At 43.5% G+C, this 15,380-nt stretch overlaps 1 protein-coding gene across 3 annotated transcripts in view; it reads left to right on the top strand.

Annotated features, from left to right (window-relative positions):
- The window catches only part of CCT3 (chaperonin containing TCP1, subunit 3 (gamma)), a 32,094-nt gene that overhangs the window by 15,078 nt on the left and 1,636 nt on the right, over positions 1 to 15,380 (top strand). For all 3 annotated transcript variants that reach the window (XM_011992774.1, XM_011992775.1, XM_011992776.1), the window contains 8 exons: positions 1,395 to 1,512; positions 5,218 to 5,404; positions 7,234 to 7,383; positions 8,378 to 8,510; positions 8,676 to 8,757; positions 13,647 to 13,827; positions 14,695 to 14,940; positions 15,203 to 15,334. In XM_011992774.1, coding sequence (XP_011848164.1) covers positions 1,395 to 1,512; positions 5,218 to 5,404; positions 7,234 to 7,383; positions 8,378 to 8,510; positions 8,676 to 8,757; positions 13,647 to 13,827; positions 14,695 to 14,940; positions 15,203 to 15,334 — 1,229 coding nt within the window. The remainder of the gene's footprint in view (positions 1 to 1,394; positions 1,513 to 5,217; positions 5,405 to 7,233; positions 7,384 to 8,377; positions 8,511 to 8,675; positions 8,758 to 13,646; positions 13,828 to 14,694; positions 14,941 to 15,202; positions 15,335 to 15,380) is intronic.

The following is a 15,380-nucleotide window of genomic DNA, read 5'->3' as shown; positions in this document are numbered from 1 at the left end:
ATCATGCCCGGCTAATTTTTGTATTTTTAGTAGAGACAGGGTTTCACCATGTTGGCCAGGCTGGTCACAAACTCCTGACCTCAGGTAATCCATCTGCCTTGGCCTTCCAAAGTGCTAGGATTACAGACGTCAGCCACCACACCCAGCCTTAATTGTGCACGTTTTTAAATTCTAACTTTTTCTTTTTTTGAAACAGAATCTTGCTCTATTGCCCAGGCTGGAGTGCAGTAGTGTGATCACGGCTCACTGCAGCCTTGACCTTCTAGGCTCAATGAGCTTCCCAACCCAGCTTCCCAAGTAGCTACAGGCACATGCCACCATACCTGGCTAATTGAATTTTTTTTGTAGAGACAGGGTTTTGCTATGTTGCTCAGGCTGGTCTAAAAACTTCAGGGCTCAAGTGATCCACTCACCCTAGCCTCCCAAAGTGCTGGGATTACAGGTGTGAGCCACCGCATCCATCCCTGAATATTCTTTCAAATGTAAGTTTTTGTGTGTTTTGTTTTTAGTTCCAGCAGTTTGACTAGATCCTAAGGTATTAAGGTACTAATAAACAAGTCAGTTTTTCTTTTTTGCATTTTTCTTTATTTTATTGCCTTTAGGGAAATTTTTTTTTAGAAAGATCAAGAGAAGGCCAGGTGCAGTAGCTCACGCCTGTAATCCCAGCACTTTGGGAGACCGAGGCACACAGATCACCTGGTTCGAGACCAGCCTGGCCAACCAACATAGTAAAACCCATCTCTACTAAAAGTACAAAAGTTAGCTGGGTGTGGTGGTGCATGCCTGTAATCCCAGCTACTTGGGAGGCTAAGGCAGGAAAATCACTTGAACCTGGGAGGCAGAGGTTGCAGTGTGCAGAGACTGAGCCACCGCACTCCGGCCAGGGTGACAGAGCGAGACTCCTCAAAAAAAAACCAAAAAGATCAAGAGAGTAAGTAAGCCCTGGAATCATTCTTTCATCATTTTATTTGGTGCAGTGGTGCAGTCAAGGCTCATTACACTGTCAACCTCCCAAGCTCAAGTGGTTCTCTTAACTTCAGCCTCCTGAGTAGGTGGGACCGCAGGCTCGTACAACCACACTAAGCTAAATTTTAATTTTTTTTGTAAAGACAGGGTCTCACTATGTTGCCCAGGCTGATCTTGAATTTCTGGGATTACAGGTATAAGCCACCATGCCCAGCCTGGTCTTTTAAAAAATGGACAGCAAGGATGTTTTCTGTATGAATTGCCCTGTCTTACACAAAGTGTAAAATTTGGAATAGTATGAATGGCCAAATGTCATATCTTTTGGGAGAGTCTGATTTAGGAGAGTATTTTTTGGAAGAATAGTGAAGTTACTTGCCTTGATATCCAGATACTTTTAAATATTACTATGGTGCTTATATCTTTTTCAGCAGGGGAAATGCTATCTGTAGCTGAGCACTTCCTGGAGCAGCAGATGCACCCAACAGTGGTGATCAGTGCTTACCGCAAGGCATTGGATGATATGATCAGCACCCTAAAGAAAATCAGGTATCTTGGGGGCAAGAAATAGGTAGTATCAAATATGAGAGGCCTGGCCAGACTTGGTGGCTCATGCCTGTCATCCCAGCACTTTGGGAGGCCTACGTGGGCAGATCATGAGGTCAGGAGATCGAAACCTTCCTGACCAACATAGTGAAACCTTATCTGTACTAAAAATACAAAAAATTAGTTGGGCATGGTGGCGCATGTCTGTAGTCCCAGCTACTCGGGAGGCTGAGGCAGGAGAATCTCCAGAACCCAGGAGTCAGAGGTTGCAGTGAGCTGAGAGAGCCCCATTGTACTCCAGCCTGGTAACAGAGCAAGACTCTGTCTCAAAAAAAAAAAAAAAAATTAACCAGGTATGGGTGGCGCACACCTGTAATCCCAGCTATTCGGGAGGATGAGGCAGGAAAATTGCTTGAACCCAGGAGGCGGAGGTTGCAGTGAGCCCAGATCTCTCCATTGCACTCCAGCCTAGGCAATAAGAGTGAAACTCCGTCTCAGAAGAAAAAAAAAAGCATGTATTACCTCTAGCTTCAGGGAATTTTAGTTAAGCTTTAACGTCGTGTGGAGTCATGTAGAGCAGGTCTTGAATAAACGTTTTTGTTTAAAAAGTAAAACTTGGCAGGGCCCGGTGGCTCGTGCCTGTCTGTAATCCCAGCACTTTGGCCAAGGTGGGCGGATCACGAGGTCAGGAGTTAGAGACCAACCTGGCCAACATGGTGAAACTTCGTCTCTACTAAAAGTAGAGAAAATTAGCTGGACGTAGTGGCAGGCGCCTGTAATCCCAGCTACTCAGGAGGCTAAGGCAGGAGAATTGCTTGGACCCAGGAGGTTGCAGTGAGCTGAGATTGTGCCACTGCACTCCAGCCCAGGCGACAGAGTGAGACTGTCTCAAGAAAATAAAAAGTAAGACCTGGACTGGGCGTGGTGGCTCACGCCTGTAATCTTAGCACTTTGGGAGACCAAGGTGCGTGGATCACCTGAGGTCAGGATTTCGAGACCAGCCTGGCCAACATGGTGAAACCTCATTTCTAAAAATGCAAAAATTAGCCAGGCATGGTTGCATGCGCCTGTAATCCCAGCTACTCAGGAGGCTGAAGCAGGAGAATCACTTGAACCCGGGAGGCGGAGATTGTGGTGAGCCAAGATCACGCCATTGCACTCCAGCCTGGGCAAACAGCAAAACTCTGTCTCAAAAAAAAAATAAAAATCTATAATGTATTCTTTTTTCCATGCCTGACTGGAAATAGTTTTTTTTTTTTTCTTTTCTTTATTTAAATGTTCTACTCATATGGTTGAGTCACTAGATGCATAAGTATTTAGTAATTTGGTGAGGTTTATATTATACTGTCTGCTCTTTTTTTTTTTTTTTTTTCCCCTAAGATGGAGTTTTTGCTCTTGTTACCTAGTCTGGAGTGCAATGGCGCGATCTCGGCTCACCGCAACTTCCGCCTCCCGGGTTCAAGCGATTCTCCTGTCTCAGCCTCTTAAGTAGCTGGGATTACAGGCATGCGCCTCCACGTCCAGCTAATTTTGTATTTCTGGTAGAGACGGGGTTTCTCCATGCTGGTCAGGCTGGTCTCGAACTCCCGACCTCAGGTGATCCACCTGTCTTGACCTCCCAAAGTGCTGGGATTACAGGCGTGAGCCACCGCGCCCAGCCATATACTGCCTGCTCTTAAACAAGTTGTACACTAGTATCTTTGTCTGGCACACTTAAGGAATGAAGTGTTTAATTATTTTTATGCAGTAAACTCTGTGAGAATGTAGAGGTACCTAGAGATTTTATTGTGTGGAGCTGCACCCTTAGAAAGCTTTTTTTTTTTTTTGAGATGGAGTTTCACTCTTGTTGCCCAGGCCGGAATGCAGTGGCTGGATCTCGGCTCACCTCAACTTTTGCCGTCTGGCTTCAAGCAATTTTCCTGCCTCAGCCTCTTGAGTAGCTGGGATTATAGGCATGTGCCACTAGGCCTGGCTAGTGTTGTAATTTTAGTAGAGATGGGGTTTTTCTCCAAGTTGGTCAGGCTGGTCTCAAACTCCTGACCTCAGGTGATCCGCCCACTGCCTGCCTTGGCCTCCCAAAGTGCTGGGATTACAGGCATGAGCCACCGTGCCTGGCCCAAAATATATATATATATTTTTAATCAAGTAATAACTGCCTACCTAGAACACTGTAGTCTTATGTAAAAACATTTTTTGGGGGGGAGTGGGAGGTTTTGCTCTGTTGCCCAGGCTGGAGTGCAGTGGCATGATGTTGGCTCACTGCAACCTCTGCCTCCTGGGTTCAAGCAGTTCTCCTGTCTCAGCCTCCCAAGTAGCTGGGACTACAGGCGCATACCACCATACGTAGCTAATTTTGGTATTTTTAGTAGAGATGGGGTTTCACCATATTCATCAGTCTGGTCTCAAACTCCTGACGTCAGGTGATCCACCCACCTCGGCCTCCCCAAAAATTTATTTTTTAGAGATATGGTCTCACTCTGTTGCCTAAGCTGGAGTGCAGTGGTGCAATCACAGCTTACTGCAGCCTCCGGCTCCTGGCCTTAAACAGTCCTGCCCCAGCCTCCCAAGTAGCTAGGACTACAGATGTGTCCACCATGCCCTGCTAATTTTTTTTATTTTTCATAGAGATAAGGTTTACTATGTTGCCCAGGTTGATTTTGAACTCCTGGCCTCAAGCTCTCCTCAGTCTTCCAAAGTGTTGGGATTATAGGTGTGAAGCATGGCACCCAGCCCCCTTTATCTTAGATACTACTTTTGGAGTCATTGCTTCTTCCCAAAAGTCCATAATTCAACCCATTTAATAATTGGTATATTATGTGCCTTTCACTGTTAAAAGAGAAATTTGGTTTATTTTGTTTTTTTGTTTTTTGTTTTTTGTTTTTTTTGTTTTTTGAGACGGAATCTCTGTCGCCCAGGCTGTAGTGCAGTGACACGATCTCAGGTCACTGTAACCTCTGCCTCCAGAGTAACTGGGACAACAGGCACAGGCCACCACTTCTGGCTAATTTTTGTATTTTTAATAGAGCTGGGGTTTCACCATATTGGCCAGTCTGGTCTCGAATTCCTGACCTCAAGTGATCTGCCTGCCTTGGCCTCCCAGAGTGCTGAGATTACAAGTGTGAGCCACCATGCACGGCCAAAAAAGAGATTTTAGCATTATGTGAAAGTATCTTGTGAGGAGAGACTGAAATTAATATAAAAATGGAAAATACATAAAATGTGTTTACAGTAACATAAAAACACAAAGATGACCAGTTGGTGGTCATCTTTGACCACTGTGGCATACCATGAGTTAAAAAATAAAATTTGCTGTTCAAAATGAATGATTGATGAAACTCTTAAAGTTGGCTAGTTACAGGATAGAGTTTCATAGAAAAAAAGTGTCTTGATCTGAGTTGTAAAAGTTGAAAAGTTTACTTGGTTGAAGCAGAAGATAAGGAACAAATTATTTTACTATAATCTTTGTATGTAAGTGTAAAGGGTTGCTCAGGGAATTAAGGCACCTTCTACAGATGAGTTGTAATCTTGCTGAAAGGCAGAGGAATGGACAAAGGTTACCTCCTAATGTCCTTTTTGTTTCCTCCAAAAGAACAAGTCCCTGTGTTCTGCCTCTTGGTCCATTATTATAGTCACTGAGGTATAGATGAGGCACATCTCTACATATCTAACATGCCTTCTTCACATATCGTCTGGTTTTCTTTTCCCTAGTATCCCAGTCGACATCAATGACAGTGATATGATGCTGAACATCATCAACAGCTCCATTACTACCAAAGCCATCAGTCGATGGTCATCTTTGGCTTGCAACATTGCCCTGGACGCTGTCAAGACGGTACAGTTTGAGGAGAATGGTCGGAAAGAGATTGACATAAAAAAATATGCAAAAGTGGAAAAGGTAAACTTTCACAGTGTATACATTGGGTCAAATTATATCTTAGCATGAGTCATCTCACTTGTGAGGAAATAGTTTGTTTTTAGTGTTGTTTTGTTTTGTTTTTGAGACAGAGTCTCACCCTATTGCCCAGGCTGGAGTACAGTGGCACAGTCATAGCCCACTGCAGCCTCAAACTCCTGGCCTCAAGCAAATCCACTGATTTTCTAGGACTACAGGCACATGCCACTGTGCCCAGCTATTTTTTTTTTTTTTCTTTTTGTGGAGATGAGGGTCTCATGTTGCCCAGGCTGGTCTTGAACTCCTGGCCTCAGGTGATCCTCCCACCTCAGGCTCCCAAAGTGCTGGGATTACAGGCATAAGCCATCGCACCCTACTTGAATGAAATAGTTTTAAATCAGGGCTAGGTATGTTTGTTTGTTTGATACGGAGTCTTGCTCTGTCGCCCAGAGGCTAGAATGCAGTGGCGCAATCTCAGCTCACTGTAGCCTCCACCTCCCGGGTTCAAGTGATTCTCCTGCCTCAGCCTTTAAAATAGCTGGGATTACGGATGCCCGCCACCACACCCGGCTAATTTCTTTCTGTGTTTTAAGCAGAGACGGGGTTTCACTGTGTTAGCCAGGATGGTCTTGAACTCCTGACCTGAGGTGATCCGACCACGTTGGCCTCTCAAAGTGCTGGGATTACAGGGTGAGCCACTGCACCTGGCCAGAACAAGGTACCTTTAATTAGAACTGGGAAGAATTGGCCGGGTGCGGTGGCTCACGCCTGTAATCCCAGCACTTTGGGAGACTGAGGTGGGTGGATCATGCAGTTAGGAGATCGAGACCATCCTGGCTAACACAGTGAAACCCCGTCTCTACTAAAAAAAAAAAAAAATACAAAAAATCAGCCAGACGTGGTAGTGGGAGCCTGTAGTCCCAGCTACTCTGGAGGCTGAGGCAGGAGAATGGCGTGAACCTGGGAGGCGGAGCTTGCAGTGAGCTGAGATTGCGCCACTGCACTGTAGCCTGGGCAACACAGCAAGACTCCATCTCAAAAAAAAAACAAAACAAAACAAAAAAAAACGGGAAAGAACTATACTTGCTGCCTGGAAACAAAAACCTAAAGAGGCTACCATCCTGAAATAATTTTGTTGTTACCTTCACTGCTATCCCTACACAAGGTTTATAAGGACAAGGGACAGGCTTATTGGTGTCTCCATGTTTGTGTATTTGCATACATCAGTCATTTGATCAGGATATAAGCTTAACAAGGGCTCTATTATATAGTACTATTATAATGGTATGCCCCAGAAAGCTTTCTCTCCTCTACCAAGTTTCATTAAGATCAAAAAGTTTAGTAGTATAGCTTGTGGCCAGTAGATGGAGCCCCAAGCCTAAAATTCTCTGGCAGCCTTTTCTTTTTTTTTTTTTTTTTAATTGGAGAGACCTAAGCCCTTATTTATTTAAATAGCAATTGGGTCTCCATGTGTTGCCCAGGCTGGTCTCAAACTCCCAGCCTCGAGGGATCCTCCTGCCTGAGCCTCTTGAGTAGCTGGGATTTTAGGTGTGAGCCATTGTGCCTGACTCATAAGCCCCTCTAAGTCTTTTGTCAAGTCATTGAATTTCTGTGGGTCTCAGCTGACCTTCAAGTTGAGTGTCATGGTCTAAAATTGGTGTATTTCCTAGTGGGGAAAAAACGTGATTCCAACCATATTTTTGAACTTCATCAAAGAAAGGAACTTTAGAAACCTGAAACAGTGGCTATTTGGGAAAGATGAACATCTAGGAAGGAAATTAAGAAATTGTCTCTTGATTGTGGATTATAAAGTGCAGTTGTCTTTTGTTCAGATACCTGGGGGCATCATTGAAGACTCCTGTGTCTTGCGTGGAGTCATGATTAACAAGGATGTGACCCATCCACGCATGCGGCGCTATATCAAGAACCCTCGCATTGTGCTTTTGGATTCTTCTCTGGAATACAAGAAAGGAGAAAGCCAGGTAAGGTTCTTGGCCTTGTTCCTTAAAGTAGATGCAAGAATCTGACTACAAATATGAACAACAGAAATAAAAGGTATGTTTACTGCATGCCTTCTGGGTGCATAGTGTACACTGACTCTTAGAACAGTCCTTTAGTTGGTATTGATTCCATTTTACAGAAGAGGGATCTGAAGCTCAGACAAGTTAGGTTAATTGCTCAAGGAATACAGCTGGTATTGGCCAAAATCAAGATTTGAACCTGGTCGTGTTTGGCTTGTTTTATACTATCATGCGACCTTTCCTAATGTACCAGGGGAACATAAGGTAGGAGTTAATTCAGCTTTGAAGTGCTAAAGGAGAATTTCAGCTGGATGCAGTGGCTCACACTTACAATCCTAGCACTTTGGGAGGCTAAGGTGGGTGGATGGCTTGAGCCCAAGAGTTCAAGACCAGCCTAGGCAACATGGCGAATACCGTCTTTATTTAAAAAAATTAACTGGGCGTGGTGGCACATGCCTGTAGTCCCCACCACTAAGAAGGCTGAAGCAAGAGGATTGCTTGAACCCAGAAGGTCAAGGGTGCAGGGAGCTGTTATCACACCACTGAACTCCAGCCTGAGCAACAGTAAGACCTGTCTCAAAAAAAAAAAAAAATCTAGGGTGCAGGAGGCTCACAAGGCTCCATCACATTTGGAAAGAACAAGAATCAGTTAGTGGGAAGAATTAAGGCCTGGAATTTTCATGCACATTGCCAGGACAGATGTAGGATTCGACTGGGTGGTCAGAGACCTTAGAAAGGCCAGACTTAACACTAATTGCTGTGTGACTTTCAGTTCTGGTTGTTTTATAATGATATAACTAGAGCTACATTGGCTTACAGAGGTATTGAGGTCATGGCTTTAACATAATTCTGAGTCTGAGATACGTGGGAGACATGGGTGGAGGGAGTATAGTAGGACCCTTAGAGCTTCACCAGTCCAGGGATTTTAAAATCGTGTCTTTCCTTTACCACACAGACTGACATTGAGATTACACGAGAGGAAGACTTTACCCGAATTCTCCAAATGGAAGAAGAGTACATCCAGCAGCTCTGTGAGGACATTATCCAACTGAAACCCGATGTGGTCATCACCGAAAAGGGCATCTCAGGTGGGACTTGTTAATTTTTCCAGCCTACCTTTGAGGTAGATGAGGGTGGGTGATTTGTTTTTTCCCCTCATGTTTGGCAGAGGCGTAATAGCGTGATGGTTAGAGTACTTTGATTATAAAACCAGTTCAGAACCCAGTTTGACATCTGTACTCTTGGATTTGTAGATTTAGCTCAGCACTACCTCATGCGGGCCAATATCACAGCCATCCGCAGAGTCCGGAAGACAGACAATAATCGCATCGCTAGGTGAGTAGGCCAGGTAAAAATAAGACTTTTCTTCCCGTGTGTTTCCTTTTTGTAATTGTATAACATAGTCATCATTACCTGAAAAGGTTTAATAAAGGATACAGTAACAGGTGGAAATAACCTTGGCTTAGCTGCCTGTCCTCTTCAGAAGTCCTCTAGTCCAACGGTTGTTTACTGCATGAGTCTCATCTGTGCTGCCCCTAACCATTAGTGAGCAGCTTGTGCTTAGACATCTGTAATTGCTACCTTGGTGGGTGTCCATTACATTTCTAAATAACTGCCTATCAAAGAGGTTTTTTTTAATGTCATTATGATGATTTTTGAATGAACATTTCCAGAATAGCCTGTTTTAAGTGGCCTGGATTATAGCAGAACCATCAGTTTCCTCAACTACATCCTTAGCTGCTGTTTATGCAACTCTAGATTGCGTTCACTGCTTTTGCACTGATGTCTGTGCTCAGAGACCATTCTTTTTAATAGACGAGGTCTTGCTGTATTAGCTAGGCCTGTCTCAAACTCCTGGACTCAAGCAGTCATCCTGTTATCAGCCTTCCCAGTACCTGGAACTATTGGCATGCACCACCATGCCCAGCAAAGTTCATTCGTTTTTAATACTAATTTATTAAAAAGCTGACAAATGTACCCCAACATAATATATCACAGATCCAAATCATATTTTATACCTTTATACCCCAAAGGGTATTAACATGGATACACAGAGTTGACTTCACATGCCCATGAGTTGGAGGGAGTGACAAATAAGCAATTAGTCCTATATTCATTAAACTTGGGTCAGACGTATGCAGTCATCCCTTGATATCCACGGGGCGTTGGTTCTGGAATCCCCCCTTGAATACTAAAGTTTGTGGATGCTTAATCCTTATATAAAATGGCATGGTATTTGTGTATAACCTATACGCAAATCTTTAAATCACCTTTAGACTTTACACTTTAAATCACCTTTAGATTGCTTATAATGCCTAATATAATGTAAATACTATATAAATAGTTGCTATACTGTATTGTCTTTAAAATTTATATTATTTTTGCTGTTGTATTATTGTCCGTCCCCCCACCCCACCCCCCTGCCATATTATCGATGCTTGGTTGGTGGAATCTGGATGCGGGACCTGCGGATATAGAGGGCCGACTATACTTACATGCTTATTCGCCTTCCTCCTTGCTTGACATTTGCATCTTTGGTACAGTCCTATTATTGGCCTGGAGACTCAACTGGGCTGTACAGGATGGGTTATATCTAGAAATTACCATTATATATTATAGACATGTTAATTTTTTCTTTCTTTTTTGCACATTCTAATTCTCTAGTTTGAAATATGTACATGTTAGATATGCATGAGAACTAATTTGTCCAAATTTTAGTAACCACATAGTATATTTTTAATTCAACCATATCTGGTTATAGTAGTGATGACTAGTCGCCTTAGGTGTACAGTTGACCCTTGAACAATTTGGGGGTTAGAGGAATCAGCCCCTAAGGAGTTGAAAATCCATGTATAATTTTTTAACTCTCCCACTCCTCATAGCTGACTGTTGACCTGAACCGTTACCAATAACACAATTAACTCACATATTTTGTACATCATATGTGTTATATACTGTATTCGCTTCAATAAAGTAAGCTAGAGAAAATAAAATGTTATTTTTTTATTACAGGCTCATGCCTGTAATCCCAGCACTTCGGGAGGCCAAGGCAGGTGGATCACCTGAGGTCAGGAGTCCGAGACCAACCTGACCAACATGGTGAAACCCCATCTCTAATAATAATACAAAAATTAGCTGAGTGTGGCGGTGCATGCCTGTAATCCCAGCTACTCAGGAGGCTGAGGCAGGAGAATTGCTTGAACTAAGGAGGCGGAGGTTGCAGTGAGCCAAGATGGTGCCATTGCACTCCAGCCTGGGTGACAAGAGTGAAACACCGTCTCCAAAAAAAGAAAATCATAAGGAAGCGATAACACATTTACTATGCCTTAAGTGGAAGTAGATCATCATAAAGGTCATCATCATCTTCATGTTGAATAGGCTGTGGAGGAAGAATAGGGGCTGGTCTTTCTGTCTTGGGTGTCAGAGGCAGAAGAGTGGTGGAAGGGGAGGCAGGATGGGCAGGAGGCACACTCGGTGTAGCTCCATGAAAATACATCGTAATTTGTCTGACTTTTGCTTTTTCATTTCTCTAAAAATATTTCTGTATAGTACCGGTTGCTCTTCCATTGTTTCAGTTTCAGTGCCTCTATCATAGAAGGGTCCATATTGTAAAAGAAGTCAAAAGCAGTCTTGAATAATCAGAAGCCTTCTGCCAGATTGTCTAATGTCAGTTTGTTTTCTGGCACTGCTTCTTCTACGTCCTCTTCCTCATCGTCTGGCACTGGTTTGGAAACAGTCGTGTCCATCAAGTCTTCTTCTGTTTGGTTGTTTTTGTTTTTGAGACGGAGTTTCGCTCTGTCGCCCACGCTGGAGTGCAATGGCACAATCTTAGCTCACCACAACCTCTTGCCTCCCAGATTCAAACGATTCTCCTGCCTCAACCTCCCGAGTAGCTGGGATTACAGGCATGAGCCACCATGCCCAGCTAATTTTGTATTTTTAGTAGAAACGGGGTTTCTCCATGTTGGTCAGGCTGGTCTCGAACTCCCGATGTCAGGTGATCTGCCCGCCTCAGCCTCCCAAAGTGCTGGGATTATAGGTGTGAGCCACCGCACCTGGCTTGTCATCTACTGTTAATTCCTCCGGTGTATTGTCTGTTAACTCTTTAATTTCTCCAAGATTCATATCTTGAAACCCTTCACCACCACCACACCAATTTTTTTTAGCCACATCCAGTCTCTTTCATGATTTCCTTGATTGGCTCTGTCATAAATCCTACAAAGTCATGTACAACATCTGGACACAGTTTCCTCCTGCAGAAATCTTCTGTTTTGGGCTTGATGGCTTTCATAAGGCTTTTTCTATAACAACTGGTATCTTCAGTAGTGTAATCCTTTCATATTTTCATCATATTCTCTTTGTTGGGGCTGTCTTTCATAATGTTGACTTTATTTTTTATTTTTTTGAGACAGAGTCTTGTTCTGTCACCAGGCTGGAGTGCAGTGGTGTGATCTTGGCTCACTGTAACCTCTGCCTCCTGGGTTCAAGCAATTCTCCTGCCTCAGCCTCTGGAGTAGCTGAGACGACAGGTGCACACCACCATGCCCGGCTAATTTTTGTATTTTTAGTAGAGATGGGTTTTCACCACGTTGGCCAGGATGGTCTCGATCTCTTGACCTCGTTATCTGCCCACCTGAGCCTCCCAAAGTGCTGGGATTACAGGCATGAGCCACCATGCCCAGCCAACGGTTCTTTACATGAAGTACCATGTGTAATAAACCTTACAGGTCTTTCTCTGACTGACTGGTCTAGAGTATTTGAATGTCTTCAGTGTTGAACTTATGTGGCTCTGGGTATCCATGGGCATTGTCCAATATCAGAAGCACTTTCAAAAGTAGTCCCTTTGTGGAAAAGTACTTCCTGACTTAAAGGACAAAGCATCGATGGAAGCAATCCAGAAAAAGTGTTCTTATTGTCCAGGCCTGGTTGTACAACCACAAGACATAAACTTGACCCTCCAAGGGACAGGCTAACTTCTTTGCACAAAATCCTGGTGCTCCCTTCTCTTTCTTACTAATAAATGTCATTTGTGGCATAATCTTCCTGATTAGGTCACTTTCATATACATTAAAATTGTATTTAGGCAGATACCATTTCTCCTCAATGATTTCTCTTTTTTTTTTTTTGAGATAGAGTCTCACAGTCACCCAGGCTGGAGTTCAGTGGCGCGATCTCGCTCACCACAACTTCTGCTTCCTAGGTTCAAGCGATTCTCCTGCCACAGCCTCCCAAGTAGCTGGGAGTACAGGCGTGTGCCACAACACCTGGCTAATTTTTTCTTATATTTTTAGTAGAGACAAGTTTCACCAGGCTGGTCTCGAACTCCTGACCTCAAGTGATCCACCAGCCTTGCTTGGCCTTCCAAAGTGTTGGGATTACAGGCATGAGCCACCAAGCCCCTGGGAACATATCTGCTGTTTCTTGGTCAGCAGAAGCTATTTCCTGTTATCTTGACATTTTAAAAGCCAAACAAACCTCTTTCTAAAATTATCAAACCATCCTTTGCTGGCATTAAATTCTCCAGCTTTAGATGTTTGACCTTCCTTTTTTGATGAGGTGTCATAATGATTTCATGTTTTCTCAAACCATATTAGCATATATAGGTATGCTGTTCTTACCTACATAAAAGCTGCATTATCAATGAGATTAATAGGTATATTTCTCAAAAAGCACAGGGTTTTCACAGCTGCTGGCATAACTGCAATGCTGCTGTAACTGCAATGACAGCTTCAGTGGTTTTTTTTGTTTGTTTTTTGGGTTGTTTTTTGTTTTGTTTTGTTTTGTTTTGTTTTAGATAGGGTCCCACCCTGTTATCTAGGCTGGAGTGCAATGGCATGGTCACAGCTCACTGCATCCTTGGTATCATGTTTTCAAGGGATCCCCCACCTCACCCTCCTGAGTAGCTGCAGCTACAGGTATGCATCACTATGCCCAGCTAGTTTTTTATTTTTTGTAGAGACAGTCTTGTTACGTTACCCAGGCTGGTCTCAAATTTCTGGGTTCAAGCAGTCCTCCTGCCCAGCCTCCCAAAGTACTGGGATTACAAGTGTGAGCCGCTGTGCCTGTCCCTCTGGAAATCTTTTTCACCGGACAGGCAAGACCTCTTAAGTGATGTTTCCAGCAATCCACTTTTGCCCTTATCCCTAACTACAGACCTTAGAGACTAGGGAAATGGGTAAAGTATCTGAAATCATCTGATTCTCCCCACCTTTTCCATCCAATAGAGCCTGTGGGGCCCGGATAGTCAGCCGACCAGAGGAACTGAGAGAAGATGATGTTGGAACAGGAGCAGGCCTCTTGGAAATCAAGAAAATTGGAGATGAATACTTTACATTCATCACTGAGTGCAAAGACCCCAAGGCCTGCACCATTCTCCTCCGGGGGGCTAGCAAAGAGATTCTCTCGGTGAGTCAGCCTTGGATGTATGACCAGATGGAATAGATCACTGGACTTCTTGAGAGTTTCCCAAAGGGCCTGAAATAATTCTGTGGTCCATTTATAGCTATTTAATTTGGACTTATAGCCACAAATTCCTTTTCTGCTTCCTTTTTTAAATTAAATAATTTAAAATTTTTAAAATTGTAATAAGCATAAAATTTACCATCTTAATCATTTTAATTGTATAGTTCAGTAATGTTAATTGTATAGTTTAATTGTATAGTTCACGTTCTTGTGCAAGAGATCTCCAGAACTTTTTCATCTTGCAAAACTGAGACTCTGTACCCCTTGAACAAGATATCTCATTTCCTCCTCCCTGGCAACAACTGCTTTCTTATTTTTTATGTTGAAGTTATAAATATTACCTTTTTTTTTCCTCGTTGAGGCTAAGTAACTCCCAAAGGCACATAGCTAGTAAGTGGGAGAGTTTGTACAACACCATGCAACCTCCTAAAAGATACAGCTAGGAAGGGATGGAATAGGTTTTGGCTCTTATCTAGCAAGATACATGCTGTTTATTTCCAGATAACTAGCAAGGGATGAGATAGATTATTGCTCTAATCTAGCTTAATGGATAAAGACCTAACTTTATGGTTGGGTGATACCCCCAAACCCTTTGCAGTTACCACTCCCTGCCACCCTATATTATAGTCATGAGTTACATATTCTCAGATAAGTAATCTGCCCTGCTCAGCAGGGGTTCCAAGTACCTTTTCTAGTTGTCCTTCTTGGTGGTTTACTAACTTTGGCAGTTAGGAAGTCCTTTTGGTGCCTCTGATTTTTTTTTATGAGTCATCAAGCTTTGGCTTCATACTGTCTGTTTGCTTCTCCAAGGAAGTAGAACGCAACCTGCAGGATGCCATGCAAGTGTGTCGCAATGTTCTCCTGGACCCTCAGCTGGTGCCAGGGGGTGGGGCCTCCGAGATGGCTGTGGCCCATGCCTTGACAGAAAAATCCAAGGCCATGACTGGTGTGGAACAATGGCCATACAGGGCTGTTGCCCAGGCCCTAGAGGTCATCCCTCGTACCCTGATCCAGAACTGTGGGGCTAGCACCATCCGTCTACTTACCTCTCTTCGGGTGAGTTCCTCTCCAAGCTTTTCTCTTGATGGAGCAGGGAAAGCTGTGTTTGCCCTGAGGGGAAGGTTCATCTCTGGCTATCCAAATTCTCTTTATAGTTTATTCCTTGAAATCTTTCTCTCCTTTTAGTCTTTGACTTGTTTGCTGTCATTGCCATTTTTCCCTATCCCTTCCATACCAGTCCATTATTTTTTACTTCATTTTTTACCTGATGTTTCCTATTAACGATTATTTTCCCCTTTACTTCTTGCTTCAATTGCAGGCCAAGCACACCCAGGAGAACTGTGAGACCTGGGGTGTAAATGGTGAGACAGGTACTTTGGTAGACATGAAGGAACTGGGCATATGGGAGCCATTGGCTGTGAAGCTGCAGACTTACAAGACAGCAGTGGAGGTAAGGCACCCTAAGATATGTACATGCTGTTTAAATTTTTTTTTTT

This window comes from Mandrillus leucophaeus, unplaced genomic scaffold (genome assembly GCF_000951045.1).
Source record: "Mandrillus leucophaeus isolate KB7577 unplaced genomic scaffold, Mleu.le_1.0 Scaffold418, whole genome shotgun sequence".
Classification (NCBI taxonomy): Eukaryota; Metazoa; Chordata; class Mammalia; order Primates; family Cercopithecidae; genus Mandrillus; species Mandrillus leucophaeus.
This window is presented reverse-complemented; position numbering and strand designations above follow the sequence as displayed.